This window comes from Megalops cyprinoides, chromosome 23 (genome assembly GCF_013368585.1).
Source record: "Megalops cyprinoides isolate fMegCyp1 chromosome 23, fMegCyp1.pri, whole genome shotgun sequence".
Lineage (NCBI taxonomy): Eukaryota > Metazoa > Chordata > Actinopteri > Elopiformes > Megalopidae > Megalops > Megalops cyprinoides.
The window spans coordinates 21,572,148-21,595,222 of NC_050605.1; the positions used below are offsets into that span (position 1 = coordinate 21,572,148).

Consider the following 23,075-nt stretch of genomic DNA (forward strand, 5'->3'; position numbering starts at 1 on the left):
GCTATGCACAAGGTAACAGCGATACAGGTGCCTCTCTGGAACCAGGCTTGACATTTCAATGCAGACTGAGCCAAGACACAACAATCGAACCGCACAATGCAGGTCTCGCCACGCTCACGAGTCCAGGATACCCCTGTGGGTATGCACAAACCCCTTCATCTACAGTGAGCCTTCTGCAGTGTGTACAGGAAATACTCAAAACGCTGACCTTTCACTGTTCCTTTCTGAAAATAGTCACTTAAATTTTTAACATTTTATTACATGATACTTGATTCACTTGTTTGACTGAGAACTGTAACACGGTCTCATTATCCATCCATATTTCTATTTGAATGTAAAATATTTATTTTACGCATAACATGATGGGAGGTGACTGAATAGCTATTTTGACTAATCACGCATACCAGTTTCACTGGTTTATGTTTCTGGGGAGATGACAGGGATAACATTAACTCTATAGGGTTTGCTCTAGAGTTCTGTTCTGTTCATATACACTTCACTAAGACTACATATTTCACGGGACCTGACAATAACATTTTTGTTTATAGCATTGACCCAGCTGATGGTGGATGCTTTTCCTCTTTCACACTCACCTCTTCAGCCAGGTGACCCTGTGAGGGGCAGTAGGATGGCCACCCCTGTATCACGGAGACGTGTGGAGCAGGGCAGGGAAGAGATTTCACAGCAAAAAGCACTATAAAGACTCCTACAAAGACAAAACCAAAAATGGCTTTTGGAATATGGTATTAAGCAGCGGTGTCAGACTATTTCTCGAGAGTGTTACAGTATATGCCTTTTAACATTCCAGCCTCTGTTACTCTAATAATTGCTTAATGGGCCAAATTGTTTAGGCTGACGCTTTAACATTTTGGCAGATGTTGCATAACAGCAAAAGATACCGGCAAGTAAACTATCTTACAATGCATGTCTGTATATTTTGGGAAATGAGAGGTGGAAATGTGCATGTCTACCTGACTAACTGGACTGAGTAAACTTTCCATTTGACATTTTCAAGTTTGAAATCCCTGGTAGAGAGTGTAAGTGATATTAGATACAATGTGATGACAACAAACCACATGGTAAGTATCTCCTCAGGAAAACAGGAGAAAACGGTCATGCTGCTGTTTCTGTGCCTAGGTATGGAGTCTAATAAATTAAGGTAAATATGGTTTATTTACAGCAGTCACCCAAGTCGCATGGTTGGTACCCCGTAGACCCGAGTTCGAGGCCGGGTGGAGTGACTGCTCTCACCCTTCGCTACACCCCAGTACAAAAAGGTTTGAATACAATAATAAGGTAACAATAGTAAGAAGCATAGGCGTCATTTACGCTGGGGACGCTGGGGACATGTCCCCACCACGTTTTGTCGTGGCCCATTTCGTCCCCACCACTTTGAAAAGGTATGAACACGTTGAACCCCTCGTTGTCCCCACCACTTTTCAAAACAAACTGACACCCGTGGTAAGAAGAAGCATAACCTTTTAAAAACTCAATTTCAGTTTTCCAGATGCTCCCAAAAGATGCAGACTGAAATGCATCCACACCATGTACAAGCTTGTCAGGACTGCTACTTCGCTGCTCTCCAGTCTGTAGCTCTGGGTGAAGCATTCCCACAAGGCATATAGGTCTGTTTTTTTGTGAGTTCTTACACTTAATACCTGTGAATTTAGCCAGTCAAACAGGTGTGCTCAGGCAGCATCACAAGCCTACAGATAGTCATAGCTAATGTTCAGAGAACGCTGCCTTCACCAACAGGGGTTATTCTTGTTGGACCCTCTACTATCCGGGTCAGTGACCTGGAAAGCTTACTATCTCTACTTGCAACATTCTCAAGAGAAAATTGCGACCATGCGCTAACAAAGCGAATAAATTGGGGGATAATTCTCATCACAGGGCAGTGCACAATATCACACAGGCCAAAGAATTTAAATAAGGAAGCCTGTATCAAATTCATATTCACTGAGGTGCACTGACATCAGAGACCTCACCTTCTTGGAAAATGTTACATTTATGAGACACGCTCTCGAGGCCAGGGATGTCTGTTTGTTGACAGGTTGCAGATAATGCCCGAAGTCCAGTCCAGAGTTATGGCATCCGCTGACCACCTGCCACGGGCAATAATCTGCTCACAGCAGTGGCTCTGCGACCAAATCCTGCAACCGGTTTTTGTCACATGACTCTGCTCATCCCACAGTTTATTTCCGTGTTCACGGGGAGCTAGCGCAACTGAATGAAATCCGGTGGCGACTGACTTGCACCGCGCTGTCGTCGTAACGCACCGCCGAGCTGGGGGGAAATTCGGGAAAGGGCACCCGCGCAGTTCACCGCAAAGACGCACGCCACAGCAACAACATGCTCACGCGGGTGAAATCGGCGGTGGCCAATTTTGTGGGAGGCATCATGGCAGGCGGATCCAACGGCGATCAGTTCAGCGGCTCCGACCTGCCGCTGAAATTCCCTTACATGAGACCGGAGTTTCTAGGACTGTCTCAGGATGAGATAGAGTGCTCCGCGGATCACATTGCGCGACCGATTCTCATCTTAAAAGAGACGAAGAGACTGCCTTGGTCCACGGGTTATGCGGAGTAAGTATACTGCGTCCATTTTAAAATAATAACAAACCTGTGCTGTGTGTAGGTTTTGTATGCTGAGCGCACTGTTAGCTGGGTCAGGTCTCGTATATGACCCAGCAATCTTTAAAAAATCATTGGCTCACGCAAGGTTTTCACTTGTCGAGTGAAATAGATGCGCGTCTTACAGGTGCACATGATGATCAGCAATGGGAGAGCAATTTGAAATGTGATTAGCTAGCCGTGAATTATAAAATACCAGTATATTGCAGAATGTGTGCCGGTTGCATTCGTGCATGAGGAATGATGCGATTTGCATACTTCAGGTTAGCTTGTCCGTCGAGAACAACTGTATGTCACAGCGAAAGGATTAGCTGTCAGCATACATTTTCGCAACCCGGTACCACAATGATAGAACATGACTATGGCACCATATGCATTACGTAACGCAGCTCCCAGTCAAACGGGCACATTGCAATTAAGAAAAAAATGTGTTGGGGATGGCTGTACACGAACGAAATAAGCAACATTAACACAGCCGGCTAAATTGTGAATTGAGTTTGAACTTGTTCCGTATATTATTATTTCAACAAATGTTAGGCATGACTCAGTTTATGTCACACGGCTTTATGCTGGTGTACGGCGAGGTTTCTCCTGATACCCTTGCTTTGGCAGGAGCGCTATTTCCTCCTGTCAACACTTAACGTTAACAAGAGGTTCTCGCTGTGCGTATTTGCTTACGTCACTCTGGCTCTCCAGCTTCTAAGTTAGAAAACTGAAACAGCGCCTCGGTATCTGCAGGGAGTGGACATATGCTGTTACAGTGCGAAATTATAGTTTCATCACTCCATCCATTCCCCGCAAAATCACCACAGTCATTTGTTTTGAAGACAAGAAAAACTGGAGTAATGTTGCTGTCTCCGCGCTGTTAAATTTCACTTGTCGTGCACTGAAACTGACTTCTGTTGTGCTTTGATGCATTCTAAACAGAACAGTTCAGCTGACAACAGCAGACGTTGAATGTATAATGCTTTATAATTTAGGTATACCCGTGAAGAATGGCACGAGGAAATGCATTTCCATGCATAAATACCTTGCATTTAGGATTGGTCCTTTCCAGTGGATTGTGGGTAATATTAGGTAATTCTTCCTACATAATGCTAAGCATCACATTCTGATAAGCTCCCCTTGTGCTTTCTGACAGCTGTTTAGCCATGAAGTTGTCTGTATGAATTAATGGATTTCTTGTCAGACATGGAAGCACTTCTGTTCCCTATTTTAAGGTTATGTCTGTAGGGCCCTGTCTTGTACAACAGGAACAAGCCTAAAGCAGCTTAGGAAGGTGGGGCAAATACACATGAACACACACAAGCAGTACTTATTAACCATAAACACTGAAAGAGTGTGTGTCAAGAGATGCATTTAGAAGCTGAATTTGCATCTAATTTACTTTAGCTTTGTTAAAAGCTGTTGCAGTTTGAGATTTCAGGAGCTTGTGAAGATAAAAACGAAAGTCTTTTTGTCTCTGTGATCGTTGTCTGTGCATTTTAGAATCTGAGCCAGCTAAGTGTGGCATGTGTGGCTCACTTGGCTTGTCACTGCTGGTTCATCAGCAGGCATGTTGACCAGCCTTCAGTGGGAGGTGGTCTCTTCCCATTGGACAGTCCCATGACACATGACTGTCTGTCTGTGACTGAGCAGTGACATTAGTGACATTTTAACTGCGCATACACATTTAAGAATCTAGGATGCCAGATATATTCTTTATCTGATGCATTCAGCTAACACAGTAGAGTCTCAGTAGAGTCATCCCTCTCACCCCCAGACATTGTATTTGGCCAGTGATGTAATCACCATGGACAGAATAGCATAAAAACCCATACTACATTTAGCACATCTTCCTGTGCCCTTTGTGAACTGATTATGAACTGATCTACTCTGTGACGCAGGCTAGAGAAGGCCTGCAACGCACACACACTGACCACCCAGCCCGCTGTCTTAGGGAAAAATGCTCGTCAAAACAGATAAAAATGACTTATATACAGATGGATGGTGGGACTGATTTGATCACATGGTACACAACATGTTCCTTCCTGTGTCTGGCTGGTCCGTGATTGGTCTGATTGACTTGGGCATAGTCCCATGACGATCTCGAACTCCCATAGTGGCTGTTCATTCGACACTCCCTCTGTTTACATCGTCCGTGCAGGAGACGGGCGTCTCATATATTGATTTCATTTCCTCTGAGGCACAACAGACCTGTCTCCATTTCATTTCCCCTTCCTAGAAAACTTTGTGTAAACTGTCGACAAAATCTCCATTCAACCGAATCTATCCAGATTGAAATTTTAGTTGGGTAAATGCTTAGGCTGTGCATTACAGCAAGTCTTTGCCTGTGTGATATCAGTTTAATGAGTTATTAAATATATGATAATCTCCATTCTGTTACAGTGAGTCTTTTCATTTTTAACAGGGAGAAATAGCTGAACTGATGCCAGAAAGAAGAGCATAGTTCCCTTGTTTGATAGTTCCCTTGTTTGTAGTGCTGTAGAGACTCAGTGTGCTCTAAAGAGTATCAGAGCTCTGTGGATCTGCAGAGATGCTCACCTAGGCGGTACAGGAATTCATATGAAATGGAGCCTCAAGTCTATGGGCTCTGTGGGAGCTGCAGTAGTATAAGATGGCTGAGTTCTTTCTGAGGGCTGAGCTGTGAATGGAGAGAAAATGGGGATTTTTTTTTCTCGCTATTGTGTAATTACTGAAGTAAATCTCAAATCTGATCAGGCTACTTTCTGTAATATCTCAGCTAGTTTATGAGTGGGACCTAAATCAAAATTGCCATTACTCTGGTGGAGCTATAATGTCAAGCAATATATTATGTGGTTATACAGGAAAAAGTTAAATTTATGTTTACAGTTTTGTCGGGGAATCTAGGTACATTTTCTCCCTTGGAGAAGAATACTGTAAACAGACGTTCAGCGGTTGAATGATGATGGAAAAACAGACTGGCCGAGTGGATGCAGTGAATTATCTTTGTATGCTTTTAGTGCTGAATAAGAGAGTGCCAGAAAGTAACAGAGCAGAGTTTTGTGACATTCTGTAATCCTCCAATGAGAATCAGAGGATGCACTTCCTGTTCCTTTCCATAGTTACTAGTCTACATAAAACACAAGGGGATGGCTCCAGGGTGACCTGGAATCGTGGTGATGTCACATCCAATCCATAGTTTTGGCACACAGCAAACCTCAGTGACAGAGGCTAATTAGCGCTTTTAATAACAAGTTGAGTTGAGCGCCAGGCTCATCAGCACTGCAGTGACTTAATTTCATTACAGTTCACTGAAAAGAAGCTGACCAAAGCCACACTGATTGTGTATTTATGAAATGTGATTGGAATGACAATAAGGTCTGATTGAAATTATAAAGGATGATTTTCAGAAAAGTGGCAATGTAGCCTTTTGACTTGTCTTTTGGAAATAACATTTGGATATTAAAATTGGTTTGAAGTGCTGTAATGCAAGTCTGTTTCTGCAGTGAAGAGAGCTGAGAAAGAGCCGAGATGCCCTTGGCGAAGTCCCTGTGGTGCCAGCAGTTGTTTCACAGAACAAGGCATGGAGATTTCCTCAGTTAAACAGATGCACGCTGCACTGTGACAAGTATTTCGTCTTCTGTTAGTGTGTTAAATACTTGGCTTTACAGAGAATAGTCAGAAACAGGGAGGAACAAAAACGGCTTTCAATTGCAATAATAATGAGAATACCAATTAGCTGTATTTATCACATAATCCTCCCATGTGGGGAAACTTGCTAATGCTTTTCGGAGGCCAGTTTTGCAATGCAGTAGTCTGGACTGTATTTCCTTCTTTGCCCAGAGCTGGTGGTGCGCTCAGAGGTGCGCAGTAGAATGAGCAGATTTGTACAATAATCACATTGTTACATGCAGTCAGAGGATAAATATGTCATTGTTAAACGGCCGTCCCAGGACTTCCTCCGAGTGGTGAGGTTATTGAGCCCCATCCAGCATCCAGACTGCTGGATATGCAGTGAAGTCAAAGACTGACTGACCACGTACTGTCAGCTGTTCAAGTCCTATGAAAGAATGTAGTTGAGGCAGTCACGATTGCTTGATTGGTCACAGGTGAAACTAAACATCATCAGTATTTCCACTTCCCACCCCTATGGTCTGACTGCGTTGTCCTGTGCAGAAGTGACTTTGTGGAGCAATCTCAGGTTAGCAACAGTGGCTCTTTCCTACTGCTATCCCTCAGTGCACTGGTCAGGTGATGCACTAACCTTTAACCTGCGTGGAAGAAAAACAATGGAGATTTAAAAGATGAACCAATCAGAGAATCTCCACTCAGATACCTGTTTATGGGTGTCACCGTCAGGCGCCTTCCGAGGCTTATGGAGGTTCTGCTTCTGGTATATTGCTTGACACAGGTGACGTGACAACCTGACGTCAAATGTCTGTTTGTGTTGAGCTGGTCCTCCAGTTTGCAAGGGCTGCTGGGAGCTCAGGCTGTGCTTCCTGTTGAGATGCACGCCGCTGACAGCCAGGTAATGAGACGCATCACTGAGATGGGACCAGGCTTGCTGGACCCGTTCTCCGCACTAGCAACGTCTCTGTGATTATCCACCTGTGGGAGGTGGGAACTTTCTGCACGTGTTCAACAGGCAGGAATGCCGCTCTTGTGCTTGTTGCTGAACTGCCTGTTATCTGTACCCGTTACCCCTAGTAACCTGCTTCAGTAAAGTTTGTGCATTTGCTGTTATACTGTCAGTTTTTATGCATGGCAGATTTATCAGAATATATTATATATTATCATTTGCCTAATTGGTTGGCAAATGATAATATATATGTTCCATCATTGCCATTCAACAGAAGCTCTTATCCAGAGCAACTTATATAGGTTACAGTTTTACATGTTATCCATATATACAGCTGGATATTCACTGAGGCAATTGTAGGTTAAGTACCTTGCCCAAGGGTACAACAGCAGTGTGTCAGTGTGGAATTGAACCAGCAATCTTTCAGTTACAAGCCCTGCTCCTTACCACTATGCCCCATTACTCCATAAGCAATTACTGTGATGCACACAGACAGTAGGACTATAGTTATGGCGATATAGGCCACTATTCAATCCTACTACAAGCCCCAAGCCTTATTTGGTTCTGTTATGTGACAGAATGGTATTTCAGTGTTTAAATCAAGACCTTTATCTGTTTTTTTTTTTTTCTTCAGTGCCATTCATATCATTGTCTCAAGAATGTGGGCCACACACACAGTGCATTCTTAAATGAACACGTAATTGTAGTGCCATGTGCTGGTGCTGTGAGTGAGATAAGAAACTGCCACACCTCAGCAACTCCGTTTCTTTTAAAGCCCTACAGTTGCTGTAGTGCCAGTAAGAGTATTTACACTTCCCTGTGGAAGTGAAAAAAATGCAGGCTTGTACAACTCTTCAGGTACAGTGGAAATATTGTTTGATTTACACAGTCAGTGCAACATCAGTATGGATTCTCAGTGAAGGGGGTAGAAATCCAGCTTTTTCACAAATGCAGATTTCAAGACCTTTCCAGCAAAGCTACCAAGCTACATGTATGCAGTGATTCACCTTCTATGGCAACTTTAAGCCTGTGAACGGCTTCTGCCACAGTATATCCCTTATTTTTATGAGTGAGAGCTCATTAATAAATGTGATGTTGTTTTAATTTTTGTGTTGTCCGTGTATACTTTGGCTGAATGCTGGTGCACAGGCTTTTGGATCTCCGTGATTAAATGAAAAATCATACACCCTCTCGATAAGTCAGCAACAAACAGAGAAACTAACATGTCTTCTGGCCAGAATCCATGGTCCCTCCACCCTAGTGACTTACATTTAACTGTCTCCCTGTTGCCTGGTTTGATTATGCTGCTAAAGCAATGAAGCAGTACTGTATGAAGGTGACTGATGTTGCTTTTTCACCTGCCTAGCGATTGGCATCTCACTGATGCAGCCTCTTGCTGGCCTCAGGGTGCTGGCAGTGTGCCGCTGGCCTGACACGCCAGTCTGGGACAGTATAATCTCCGCTGTTTGTTTTTGTTTGTGTGCGACGTGGCAGAGGCCATGTTGTCCCTAACGGCAGGGTGTTTCCTAGGCGACGTGGGTGACGGACAGGCACAGAACCGTCGTCGGGCTTGGCCGTACGCAAGGTCGCAGGCATGGCTCGGATCGCGGGGGCAGGAGGTGCAGCTGTGTCCCTGCTCGATCTTTTGTGCTGCTTTGCAGAAAAAGCCTTAAATAGCTGGACGCAGTGTGGAGCTGCCCTCATGAGGAGTGATTATTTGGTTTCCCCAGTTTAGACAGACGCGCGCCCTTCATGGTTGAGAGGGGTGGCGGCTGTGGTGTAGCGGCGAAGGACCAGAGCTCTTAACCCGATGGCTGCTGATGCTTACAGTACTTAGCCTGAATTGCCTAATTTCATCAATCAGAATCGCCTCAATCATCCAGCCGCCTGCTGGGCTAATCTAATGTAAAAAAAAAAAAAGAAAAAAAGACTGATTTCTTTGGAAATAGTTTCTTGGAAATCACCCTCGACAGTTAGGCTGCACAGTCAGTAGTGAGGGTGTGTAATTAGAGTCCAGAGGAGTCTGGGAGATTGGCCATGGAGAGAGGAGCAATTATATCTAAGATCTGAAGGCAGGAAATGTACCCTTTACCCTGTCAATATCTTGAGGCCTTTTCAGAGCTGCAGATCCAAACCCTACATTAGCTATGTTTCCTGCTGTCTCTCTACCCTGTTATTTCCTCAGATCCTTTCAAAGAGTTGAAGCTGACTGAGCCAAGCTGTATGTAGAATATTACTGCTTTCACTGTTTACTGTGCAAGCATAGCGATTCCTGAAAGCAAGTTTGTTTAGCTTTGCACTAAATAGCTTTCGGGTGGGTAGGTAAAAAAAAAGAAAGATATGCACAGCAATACTAGGAAGAACTGCATGGTAGTATCAACTTCTGCTTTCGGTTTGAAATTGTCAGTTAAAAAGTGGGGTGCTTCGCAAATAGTGCATGAATTTCTGAATGATGGAGTGAATACCTGTATGGAGGAGTGGATGGTGGGCACATGAATGTGTGACTAACCCAGTTTGTGCGTTGTGCGGTGCAGGGTGATAAATGCAGGGAAGAGTACACTGAATGAGGACCAAGCCTGCTGTGAAGTCCTGATGGTGAAGAAGAAGGCGGGAACTTCCTCCACTCCCAGCAGGACTCCCAGTGCCAAGAGGAGGTCCTCCCTGCCCAACGGAGAAGGCCTAGGCCTGAAGGAGAACCCCGTGAGTCCTCACCTCCTTCTGTTCCCCCGTCATCTTTCACTTCTGGCCTCTTAATATCTCCTGCTGTTGTGCTCCCATAATGCACTGCTGCAGTCCCATCATCCTCTGCTCCTGCACTCCCATAATCCTCTGCTGCTGCAGTCCCATCATCCTCTGCTGTTGTGCTCCCATAATGCACTGCTGCTGCTGGTCCACTATTCTCCTATCCAGCTGTACCATTACCCGTCTCCTCCTTTGGGGCTATACTCGCCATGCCATCACAGATCCTCTCCTCCCGCTCTCCTGCTGGCCTGTTATCACAGACTCTCGCGCTGCTCTTCCAGCATCCTCTCCTCTCTCTGTTTTTACTGCTTCTCAGCATTGTCCCGCTGTTCTCTCACCGGTTTTCACTCTATATTCACTCTGTACACACTCAATATTCACTAATAATGCAGGTATAATTCGTAGCCAGAGCTTTCAGACAGTTCAAGCACATTCTTTACCATTCTTTCGGCCTCCTTGAAGCCCGTAGGTTATGTAGTGGAAATGTGAGTCATGTGGCATTTACAGAACACAGCCTCAGAGGCAGTTGACTCATATAAGGTGGGACAGGAGCAACAGGAAAATGTTATTTATTTGTGTCATAGATGGGGAGAACAGGAAGTCATGCTGCATCTCATTTCCTGAATGCACGCACCATGCGAACGCTGTGAGTGGTCAGCGGTGTGGGGTGAGGGGGCGGAGCTACACCCAAGGTGGTTTATTCCTCCCGTGCGTTTATGATGGGTGATGGTGTTTACCACTGCACTCCAAAGCCAAACACACTCTAGCGCTGTGACGCTCCTCCTTTTCCTGAGATGAACATCTTTATTGTCATTAACACGTCTCAAGGAGCTTATAGGAGGTAATTTATTGATGCACTCAGTTTATAATTCTGCAGGAACGTGCACGATGATTTATGTCTGAAAAGCTTTTACTGATTGAGCTCAGTCAGGAAAGGATCACAGGGAGAGAGAGAGGTGCTTCTCGTTATCGCTGTGACGATTAGGTGCGTAAGGTCACATCACATCACACTCATAGTGTTGAAACTGTGTAGATGACGGTATTTACAGTCGCAAACCTACTTTGGTCCATCCCTTTCTGTGATCCCATTCCTGCTGTGTCAGCCTCCAGATTGCAGGTCACAGGAGTGAGGCGGAGGATGTGTAGGTGTTTCAGGAAGAGCTGACCGTTGGAGGGCCTTTCTCTCAAACAGGCTGACGTAAGCTGGCAGGGGAGCTTACTGGAGAAGTGAGGTCGCCAGCCGGCCTCTCTGAGGACAGGAGAGAGCAGCAGGGTCACGCCTCCGTGTCAAATCAGGGCCAATCCGTCAGCTCTTTATCCCTCTCCACACCTCCCCACCCTGCCACTGTCTTCAGTTTGGCCAGTGCTGGGAAAAGCTATTGCTAAAACTCAGGACTTCCCCCCCCCATGGAGGGGAGAGTGACTGTGGAAATTTCAGCAGGGCTCTGTGGTCATTCAGTGACCCTGATGATCACGCTTCCCAGCTGTACGTGACACGTTTTGTGCATTGTGTCAAACGTCCATGGGGTGAATCCGGAGGGAGGTGTGGTGCTCCAGCCCCTGGTGCTAGGGCCGTAGTCCTGTGTCCGTTTGAATGACCCACTGCTGATTGTGATCAGTTGTGTCAGCTCTTAACTGCTTTTATGTTTCCCTGTTGCGTTGTGGCTGGTGTTTCACAAAGTGCACTGAGAGGAGCCATGCTACCCTTTTAGATGTCCCGTTTTGTTACAATGAAATTATGTTTTATAAAGTTATGCTTCAGGATGGGAAAATGGTTATTGTTGTGCACAAAGACCTAATGCTGCCGATTTGCCCCTGGGTGAGAGCTTACAGTCCCGTGAAAAAGCAACAACAGTACCATGTATCTGTGTGTCTCTGTTTCCTCTGCGTGCGTGTGTGTGTGCGCGTGCGTGTGTGCGCGTGTGTGTGCGTGCGTGTGTGTGTGTGTGTGTGTGTGCGTGCGTGTATGTGTGTGTGTGTGCGCGTGCGTGTGTGCGTGTGTGCGTGTGTGTGTGTGTGTGCGTGTGTGTGCGTGTGCGTGTGTGTGTGCGTGTGTGTGCGTGTGCGTGCGTGCGTGTGTGTGTGTGTGTGTGCAGGACTCTGAGGGGCTGCAGCTGCATTACTGGGCTCTGTTTGACGGGCATGCGGGTTCGGGGGCGGCGGTCGTGGCCTCCAAGCTGCTGCAGCATCACATCGCGGAGCAGCTGCAGGACGTGCTGGACATCCTCCGCAACTCCGCCCTCCTGCCCCCCACCTGCCTCGGGGAGGAGCCTAACAACACGCCCGTTTCCCACCGCGCCCTGACCCGCGCCGCCTCCCTGCGCGGGGCCGCGGGGGCCCCCGGCTCGCCCGGCACGCCCCCCACCCGCTTCTTCACCGAGAAGAAGGTCCAGCACGAGAGCCTGGTGATCGGAGCCATGGAGAACGCCTTCAAAGAGATGGTGAGTGTCTGCTGATGGACTGGCACAGTGCTGACCCAAGACATTACTCTGCATTACATTACTGTCATTTATCAGGCGCTCTTATCCAGAGCAACTTACGTAGTTTACAGCTTTATCCATTTTATACAGCTGGATGTTTACCGAGGCAATTCTGGGTTAAGTACCTTTCCCATGGTTACAACAGCAGTGTCCCAGTGCAGAATCAAACCAGCAGCCTTCCAGTTACGAGCCTGCTCCTTATCGCCATGCTACACTGCCAAGACCTGCACTCTGAACCACTGTGCTGATCTAAGACCTGCACTCGGTGATACTGAGACACTTTTTTCCTCCGCACATCTCTCTCTGTCTCTCTCTGTCTCTGTCTCTGTCTCTGTCTCTGTCTCTGTCTCTGTCTCTCTCTCTCTCTCTCTCTCTCGCTCTCTGTCTCTGTCTCTCTCTCTCTCTCTCTCTCGCTCTCTGTCTCTCTCTCTCGCTCTCTCTCGCTCTCTGTCTCTGTCTCTGTCTCTGTCTCTGTCTGTCTCTCTCTCTCTCTCTCTCTCTCTCTCTCTGTCTCTGTCTCTGTCTCTGTCTCTGTCTCTGTCTCTCTCTCTCTCTCTCTCTCTCTCTCTCTCTCTCTCTGTCTCTCTCTCTCTCTCTCTCTGTCGCTGATCTGAGACCTGTAATCAGGCAGGCCGCTGTAAGCGGGTCTGTGTGCTGGTGGGGGTGCATCAGATGGCCCTCCCTCCGCCGGGATTCAGGGTTTGCGTGTGTGAGTGTGCCGTCACGGCCTGGCATGAGCGGCCGTAGCTCCCAAGGCTCCACGCGGCCTCACCCACCCTCGCTAATCCGCCCCGCCGGACCGCCCCGTCGCAGCCCACGGCATATGCTCGCAGTCCGTTGCATCAGAATTGATTTATTGTTGACCAGATGGATGGTAACGCGCCATCTGGTTCGGATGTAAGTGTGCACTTTCAGCTCTGAAGGAGGGCAGGTTTGCCGTTACAGTCTGAGGGTCCAGGCTCTTAACGATCGAGGGAAACGTAGGCGGTGGTGTCTGTGCAAAGCCATAGACCTCAAGACAAGAGCCTCTACTAGCTATCTTAGCATTCAATCTGAACTACAGTGAAGCCCTGTCCCATACTGCACTGTGGTTGGACTGTATCTTATTTCATTATCAGCCATTTAGTTTCCTTACTTTATAGCCTAATTACATTACTGTTCTTCCTGCTGGGTGTGTCTGGGTTGCCTGTGAATACAAGGTCACTGTTACTGAGGATGAATAGGCACTGCTGGTTGTAATTTATACACTGAGAGGTCCATAGTAAAGCAATCACAAGACGGGGCATTAACTAGCATCGCTGGCCGTCCTGCACATAGCCCGCTCTGTCCTGCGTTTTGATTGACCAGGTCAGTTAAAATAATGACGGGCACATTCTAGAAGGTTGTTCGCCTTCTGCTCTCGAGCCGGCATTTTCTTCAAAGCTGTTGCAGTGTTTCGTAACTCCCTACGGAGGTTCTGTGGCTCTCTTTAATTTGGTGGGTGTGTCAGGCTGGCAGCGCTGCTTGGCCTGGTGGCTGCGGGTCATCGTAGCAGTGGCTGCTGCAGATAAGAGGCTAATTAATTACTGCTTACTCGTTATCAAATGACACCCAGCAGGGTTCATTTGCGCTGTGCAAATGCTACATTACAAACACCGTGGGCATTTGATCCAGTGCAGTTTCTCTATAGAACACTTTATATAGAGCACTTTATAAGGCTGAGTGCACCCCATCTAAAGCGAGGATATTTAAACTTTTTTAGCAGAGCCGCCTTAAGGTTGTAATTAGTTACTGCATTGTGCCCCCCCCGCCCCCCCCCCACACACACACACACACAAACACAAACAAACACACACACACACACACCTCCCTGCTCACCACTTTGGAAGGGCATCCAAAATCCAAGTAGGCCTTCTATTTTCTTGTTGTTGACCCTGTCATGTGGACATATTGAACAGGGAAAGTAATTTGGTGGCGGGGGGGGGTTGCTGTGAATTGCTAACACATAAAAGGAATGGGGAGTGGGACTCTCTGATAGTCACGGATGGGACCAGTTTCTGTAGGCTTGGTTAATTGCATAAGGATTGCTTGCAAATTCTTCCCCTGTCTCTGAGTGTAGGACTTCAGTTGTTGCAGATGCCACAAAGAGCCTGCTGTCTAAAGTTTTTTTGTGACAGATGCATTCATGCCACCCAGAAAACACAGAATAAGAAATTATTTTAGAAGTGAAAACCCCCGAGGGCAGTGCACTACATGCAATATTGATTCATTGGTTTGAAAAATTATTTTTATTCCCTTGTATTCTTTCCCATTATTTTTGTCATGGATTATGACATACTCATTCATAACATATATTGCCCACCACACCCCACCTGCAATGCCCTCGGCATAGTTTGAATGCCATCGATATAAGTGTTTTGTGTCGCACGGCCACTAGATGGCACTGTGCCTCAACATATTGTGCTGTGTTCCTTTTCCCAAGTGTAGCCGAATTGCACTGTATCAATATCATTCTGGCAGAATTTATTATTACATTGGCATATAATATAAACTTCACAATAAAAACACACCATAGCATCACAGTTAAAAGTTTTATGCCTGACCAAAAACCACTGGTGTTTCGTTTTTTTTCTCCGATTTCTACATTTGATCTTCGAATGATGTGGTGTACTGGTGAAATCTCTGTATCCATGCCTGCGGGCTGTGGTATCCTGGAGCTAGGCTGTTAATATGAATATGTTCAGCAGTGTAAATAGATTAAAAAATATATACGCTATGTAAGCCACCCTATAGAGTGGAATCCTCTAACCAAGTCAATAATGATATGTAAAATGTAACTCCCTCTTGAACTCAGGCAACCATAATGATCTTGGATGCATTGTGATAGCACAGTCAGGAATCACACATTGCCTGACTTCAGTTCATCTGCAGCACAGTGTTGTATTTAAGAGGATGGTACTGGTTTCCTGTATCCTGTATCTGTATCAGAAAAACATAAGTGCGTTTTTCCTCAGAAATATCACACATTTAATCCAACTCACAAAAGGTCTTCACAGTTTCATCAAGACACAAGCTGGCCCAAGATCCCTTAATACAGCAGCATAATGAAAAAGTCATGGAAGTGCTTCCCCAGTTTTTGGCGATTTGGGGTGCGTTCTGTCTCTGTGTGCTGTCCCCTGTGGGGTCCCCTCTTTCCCCGCGCATCCCTGGGAAATCCAGACAGATTTTCTGCTCATCCTCCAGGAGGTGAGCTGATCACATTACAAACACATTCAGCATCTGTCTTTCTCTCGGCCCGTGTGCCGTCTGACGCTGTTGTACCTTCATAACCTGGCCTCTCTGTCAGAGTGCTTCCCTCTGCTTGTTTTCCCCTGACCGTGCTCTCCGTGTTAATCCGCCTCTATCTCGATGTGTTTATCGGTAAGTGAAATTCAGAATGATTTCGGCGGTGCTTATTGGAGAGCCCCTTCCCCCCTGTAATGCGCTGCTTATCTGATCTCCAGACTGATTTTTCTAACTCTCCGCTGGCTCCGATCTTCAGGCTTCGTCTCGGTGTGGGGGGTGGGCGAGGGGGGTGGGGGGGCCTGCTGGAGACAGATAAACAGAGGGAAACGTGTAAAGATCAAACGGAGAGGCAGGCTGTGATTGGGGCTTATCGCAAAGTCTGTTTACACAGGATACACAATACGGGCTATGAGATCTGAGGCCGTGGCTTCCTGTCGTGGCTTCCCTGGGTGTTTTCCCCCCTCGGCACGCATTCGCAATTTGCAATTACTGTCAGCCAATGGAGAAATAAGGCGAGAGGATTAATCAAACTGGAAAAAAAAAAAAGATTTCGGTTTCTATAACAGTTGTGGGTTACATAGTTTCTGTGAGGTTTGTACTGATTCTGAAGGACCGTGTTTGCGTTTCCTTATTTCTGTGTCTCCTTCCGTTGTTGTGTTATTCTTGTTCTTTCTTTCTCAGTATCCACGACCAAACGAACCCACTTAGCGGGGTCATCCTCGGAGCGTTTCACACCATTTGATGGAAGTTACGAGACACATGAGGAAACGCAGGTCAAAAGTCAGATGTTTTTTAAGAACAGGGAAGGACGGAGAAGAGGGCCATGTGCTGATGATATTTTATGTTCTAATTGTCACTGTAAATATAGCAAAAGAAGAATCCCCCATAGGCTTGGGTTGTTGGAGGGGAAAAATAATGCACTTGAAAGATATGTTTCATCTGTTAAGTAGGTTTTGAATATTGTCGTCCTTAATTAGGTTTTCCTCCAAAAGGTGGGGGTGGTGATGGAATTAAAAATAAACGTACACTGGCAATTATTTTTCCCTGATTTGTAAGTGTCTATTTCCACTCAGCAACTGCGCGCTTAAATTAAATTTACATCAGTAATGATGCATTTTGCATGCTAAATGTTTTGCAGTCCCGTCAGCGCCTCTGTGTAATCGAGTGTCACGGTTTCTCTCATGGTTAAATGCAGACTGGTCTGTGAGACCTGCATTGTGCGCAGCGACTTTGAATGGTGGCGTTGTTGCCTTTCCGCCAAAAACTCCGCAGTGTTGGTGAGTCATTACTCATCACTGTAGCAGTGCATCTTGGGTCACGTCAGCCAATCCCATCCAAGCCCACAGCTGAGCTGAAATGTACAGAGCAGTATAGGGGTGGGCTGTGTGGGAGAGGGGGTGGGTGGTGTCACAGCACCCCCCCCCCCCACTCCACGCCCCCAACTAATCAGATGGTTGATCAGCAGCCAGGAAGAAGATGTGGAAGAAACACCACATCTCTACTACTCTGCCACTGTAGCCTCCTGCGTTCATCTCCCTGAGAATGAGCCACACCACACAGGTGTCCAGTAACCGGGGAACGTCTCTCCCAGAAGCAGGGAACAGCCCCGTGGATGGACTCCTCAGTGTGCCTGGGAGACTGCCCTTACAGTCCAGCTCATGGCTGAATCACTGGCTGTTCCCCGCTTCTCACGCAGTTACATTACTTTACATGACATTATTTTCGTTTAGCAGACACTCTTATCCAGAGTTACTTCGGTTACAAGTTTTACATGTTATACATTTATACAGCTGGATATTTACTGAGGCAATTCTGGGTTTAGTACTTTGCCCAAGGGTACAGCAGCAGTACCCTAGCAGGGAATTGAACCAGCAACCTTTAGGTTAGAAGTCCTGCTCCTTATCATTGTGCTACCATGCCACCCTTTCACAGACATGGATCCCTCCACACACACAGAAGGAATCCTCATTTCAGTTCCCAGTTCCCGAATGCTGTCTGGTGTTTCAGGGCAGGAAAGTGTTACAGTTTCCAGACTGCGCTTCACACATCAGCAGAACGAATCCTCCAGGCAGGACGAGGTGGAGTCTCAGATGGCCCTGCCGATGTCACGGCGCTGATCTCCAGAGAGCAGCACAATCGTTCAGCACAATCAGGATGCTGATTGGCTGATTAAAGGTTAAGGGTTCGATTCAGGCCCCACCCTAGGCTTTCTTATTATTGCGCCAGATTTTAGTGGTGAGCTGTTAGAGAAGCTTGTGGGTTACGCAAAAAATAAAAAATCCAACAGTGGATTCTATTTTGTGTTACCTTTATAATTAATTTAGTGATTGATTAATCATTCATCTCATTAATTAATGTAATGGATTTTTTAATCATCCCTTGGTTTAATTTGCATAATTAATCTCATTAATTAGGCAGGGGCTGGAGTGCTGGGCGTTGCACTGAGCCATGTTGCTGGTGGTGGTTTTGTGAAATTTTGGTGTTGGTGTAGCATGCCCTCCATCACTTTGTTTTGCTTTAGTCATAATGTGAATCAAATTCAACCGCAATCTTCACTTTCTGTTGTTCTTTCTGTCCATAAACACATTCTCAGCATGATACAAGGAATATAAAATCAGTGACGTTAATATTCGTATTAATGTAGCATTACAGTGTTATTAATGTAGCTGCTGCTGTCTGTATATCACCTCCACGCTGACTGACTGACTGACTGCGCATATGTGCGCATGTGTGTGTCCAGGATGCGCAGATCGAGAGGGAGAAGATTGTGTATAACATCTCAGGGGGCTGCACTGCGCTGGTGGTGGTCTTCCTGTTGGGAAAGCTGTACGTGGGCAACGCCGGGGACAGCAGGTGAGTCACATAGACGCAGGTAACCCACCTGTGCGCGTGATGCTACCAGTCAGATTACCTCCTCAGAGAATGTGTTGGATTCTGTGTCCAAGCTTCCAGAAATCCATTCCAGGAATGGTTTGATAAAACGGTATTCTTTTAGCCTGCGATCTCTCACTGCCTGTGCTGAGCAAAGCCCAGCCAAGCCGCAGCAGAAAAGGAAGTCCGTTGGCACAGGGCCCCCGGAATGAGGTCATTAATCAGCTGATCATCCAGTCACAGCCTGTTTTGCAGTGGGGGGTCACTGGACATGTGTCCTAATCTCTGCATTACTGAAGCAGTTTTCAGTGTTATTCCCATTCATGGCCTAGTGGTCGATGGGCGGACAGCCCCTCTGTCTGAGAGAGTTTATTTTGGCTTGCGCTGTCTGCACATGCACTGCTGTCGGTGCGGTGTTCGGCGTTGGGTCGGCAGCTGCTGCCAGGAAGTGAGAGGTGTTAATGAGAGGCGATGCTCAGTGGCTCCTGCCTGCGCGCTAAATATACCGCCCCAGCCCCACTGACACCACAGTGTACCCGCCCAAGGGAGCGGCATCCGCTCAGCCAACGGACGACGGTGAAAAGTTAAAATTTTCATCCAGCATCCAGCCTTGTGTTTCTTTTTATCGCCAATAAACTCTTGCACAGGGAAAGTTGTGACATCACGTGCCGGTTTATTTAAGAAGTTGTGGTTGTTGATTGTGTTTTTTTTTTTTGTTGTTGTTCGTCATTAGAGCAATCATCATTCGGAATGGAGACGTAATCCCGATGTCCACAGAGTTCACCCCGGAGTCAGAGAGACAGAGGCTGCAGTTTCTGGTGAGGGTGCATTTTTCGTAATGTGGCGGCCCTTGCTTCTCGATACGGGGCTAACACGTAAACTTTCATAAGCTCCTCTGTGGAGGGGGTCGAGATGAGCAGAGTATGAGTAGTATTGTACTGTGTGCGGTCGTCCCTGTCGGCTGTGTTTGGTGATTTGATGCATGAGTGTCAGCACTGTCTCAGGCCTTCCCGGGACATGAGAACTGAAACGTGTCTCTGTCCGCAGGCCTACATGCAGCCTCACCTGTTGGGGAACGAGTTCACGCACCTGGAGTTCCCCAGGAGGGTGCAGAGGAAGGAGGTTGGTAAGAGGATGCTGTACCGGGATTTCACCATGACCGGCTGGTGAGTGCCCAGTCCCTTTCTCTCGTCTCTCGCAAGCTCCCCTCGTCTCTCTCCTTCTCTCTGTCAAATGCTTTTTTCCCTTCCCCTCCCCCGTTCCTCTTTACCTCTCTCTCCCATCTCACTCTCACCTTCTGTGCCTCTCTCTCTCTCTCTCTCTCTCTCTCTCTCTCCCTCTCTCTCTCTCTCTCCCCATTTCTCCCTCTCTCCCTCTCTCTCTCTCTCCCTTCTCCCTCTCTCTCTCTCTCTCTCTCTCTCCCTCTCCCCCCCCTCCCCTCCTCTCTCCATCTCCTTCCCTACCCTTTCACCCTTTCTCGCCCCCTCCTCCCCTTCTCTCTCACCCTCCTCCTCCTCTTCCTCTCTCTCTCACCCCCCCCTTTCCCACCCTCCTCCTCTTCCTCCCTCCCTCTCTCTCTCACTCTGCCTATCGGAGCGGGTGCAGCAGGCCTGGGTCTCCTCCACTCAGAGGCTGCGTTGGAGCCATGAATCATTCATCTGATTACCGACTGTACGGGAACACTCTGTCCCCGGCACGGAGTCCGCTGTGCTTGCAGCACCTAGCGCATTCGGTCCGCTCCCCTCCACCTTAATAAGACAAGTCTGCTAACCGCAAAAACCCACAGCTACAGCACTGCGCGGGAAATGCACATTTAAAAAAATAAATAAAAATCCTTTATCTGCACATTCACATTAAATGTGTGTCTGGTTATGCATTTGATGATTTTATCGCGGTGAATTGATGAAATCCTGCGTATGAATAATAATATAATAATGGTAGTTCTTACAATAATCCTCCCCGTGCATGATATTTTGATGCTATTTTAAAACATGAAGTGCGATTTTTATTTGATTTAGAATGCTTGTTGATATGATGTGAAATGGAACCGGATGAATGATTGCACTTGTGTTGCGCTTTTTATCTGTACCAGTTACCCGCCTGGAACCGCCGTCCGTAAATAGAAAGGAGTGTTTTGCGTGTCTGTCTGTGTTTCTGTTTGTTTTTGTCTCCGACTTCCCCTCCTCGGGGAGCTAAGCCATATTGCAGAGCCTTTTCGACATGCTATTGATCCCTCCTGTCGCAGTGAAAAGCTTTGTCTCAGCGCGCGAGCGTCTTGCATTTGAAAAGAGGGGAAGCGGTTCCAGAGCTCGACCTGTCTTTGTTTTTCCGCTATTAATTTTCTTTCAAACAGGGGGGACGAAAAGGGAAGGGATTTGATTTTTCACGTGAAACGCCGTGTGTTCAGTAAGTCTCCCTGCCTTTAACAGATGTCTCGCACTGAAAAGCCGGTGTGCCTGAGCGGGGGCCTCCAGGCTTGTCAGAGAGAGCGGAGAGCGGAGAGCGGAATTGCATTTCAGAGGAAACTGGGAAGGGCTGTATTGATGGGGGGCTGTCTGGGCTCCCCTCCCCCGTTTTGATCCCCCATCCCCGGGGTGCACTGCGGTGGACTGCAGAAGAGAGAGGGGGAGGGAGAGGGGGAGAAGGAGGGGGAGGGAGTTGGGGGGGTGGTCGTCGCTGACAGCAATCTCCACTGCCGTATACCTCAGATCAATAGGAATGAGACCTTCCGATATCAGACAAGGCTTTACGTTACATGACATTATTGCCATTTAGCAAACACTCTTATCCAGAGTGACTTAACATGGGTTACATTTTACACATTATCCATTTATACAGTTGGAAATTTACTGATATTAGACAAGACTTGTTAGAAGGAAGCTTGGCGTGGCATGGCATGGTGCTGCACCGAAAGTAGTCCCATCTGAAGCCTTTCGGTGGCTAATTACACTCCTCCCTTACGAACTGAATCAGACCACATTCACCCCGCTATAAACCAGCCCAGAGTTCAGCCTTTTATTACCATTATCCTGCACCTGAAATGTGGTCTGAAGCTCTGCTCCTGTCCGGCGAGATATTTTAACTCGCGCCTTCTGACACCGCTCTCAGCGAAGTCACGGATGAGCTGAAGGTTAGGTACCGTCAAATAACTGTTTAGATCTCCACTCCACTCGCACGCGCTGTGAAGAACCCGTGGGTGACACAGGAAGGAAAACCTTTTCACCTTGCCTTACCGTGTGACTAATCACTGTCAGTAAATCGGACCAGCATAATGGCGGCACCGGCTGACGCTTTGCCCTCATCAGGCCGCATAACTCAACAGCGCAAGGCCGGTCGGCCACGATAAGAATCCCTCCAGAGAAGGGTGGAGAGCGAGGGATTGCACTGGCTGCAGTTGAGATGGAGCAGATGTAGGTCAGTGCTGTTTCTTAATGGGTCCAGAGCACTGTAACAAGGAGCGGGTCCTTAGACCTCAGGAGCCTGTGATGTATTTTTAATCAGGCTACATGTGGTCACCCCTAGGAAAAGATCTAGGCCAGACCGCTTCAGAGCGGCTCAGATTGGGCACATTCTTAGACGCACGTGAGTAAATGTGGACGAGTTGGTACTTTGCATGAGAAAAAGTTCTTTTACAGTCACATAGTTGGTTATATGTGGTTGGTTGGCTGTCACCCGGGGCTGCCTGTGAGGCGTGACAGTTCTTTCCCTTGCAGAACAAAGCAAGGGGGTTTTCCATTCCATTTCCCACCCCCATTCTCTCCCCCTACCTGCAGTGTGTCCGTACAGTGTGTGGACTCTGCGGGGCCTCTCCCATCACAGTGTGTGTGTGAGTGGGATGCCGTGTCTGCGCAGTCATCTGTGTGTGATCGCGTGCCTGAGGAAAACGCTTTAGAGCCCCGTACTGTTTTAGGATTCAGAGCGACTGCATCTTTCTGTTCATCTCCTCGCCTTTTTGCTTCCTCTCTCTGCCCTGGTCCATCTCTGCCTCTCCCTTACCTCCTTTTCTCAGTCATCCCTGCTGTCTGATATTTCTATCCCTCCCTCTTTCTCTTTCTCTCTCTCTCTCTCTCATCTTGTACCTACTTGTATACGCCCACAAGTTTCCTTACAATACCACTTACCTTTCTATAATTTCTTTCTGTCCATCTCTTTTCTCTCCCTCTTACTCTCTCTCTCTCTCTCACATTTTATATATAAAATCTGAGACCTGCACTCAGTGTCACGATGCAAAGACCTGCATTCCTTTCCTCCACACATATCTCTCTCTCTCTCTCTTCTTCTCTCTCTTTCATATACACATATGCCCAGTAGTTGTACCTTTCCATCCTCTCTTCTCTCTGCCTCCCCGGTCCCTCTCTCCTCTTGGCGCTCTGAGGTGCAGTTCTCAGTGCAGGGTCTGTGTTGTTTAACGGCGAGGGGGGGGGGTTCGGGGAGCGGCGTGAGGATGATGGATGGCGGGTGTTTGCGTGCGTGTCGTGCGTGTTCAGACGCTCGCCCGGCCCTCTAACGGAAAAGCGGGGCAAGGCGCCGTGACCGGGGGGC

At 47.3% G+C, this 23,075-nt stretch overlaps 1 protein-coding gene across 1 annotated transcript in view; it reads left to right on the forward strand.

Moving 5' to 3' along the window:
* Positions 1–2,205: 2,205 nt before the first annotated feature.
* The window catches only part of LOC118770290 (protein phosphatase 1H-like), a 28,894-nt gene continuing 8,024 nt past the window's right edge, over positions 2,206–23,075 (forward strand). The window contains exons 1-6 of the mRNA XM_036517873.1: positions 2,206–2,585; positions 9,711–9,876; positions 12,015–12,359; positions 18,403–18,515; positions 19,267–19,351; positions 19,581–19,699. Of these exons, the coding sequence (XP_036373766.1) occupies positions 2,353–2,585; positions 9,711–9,876; positions 12,015–12,359; positions 18,403–18,515; positions 19,267–19,351; positions 19,581–19,699 (1,061 nt within the window). The 5' untranslated portion in view covers positions 2,206–2,352. The remainder of the gene's footprint in view (positions 2,586–9,710; positions 9,877–12,014; positions 12,360–18,402; positions 18,516–19,266; positions 19,352–19,580; positions 19,700–23,075) is intronic.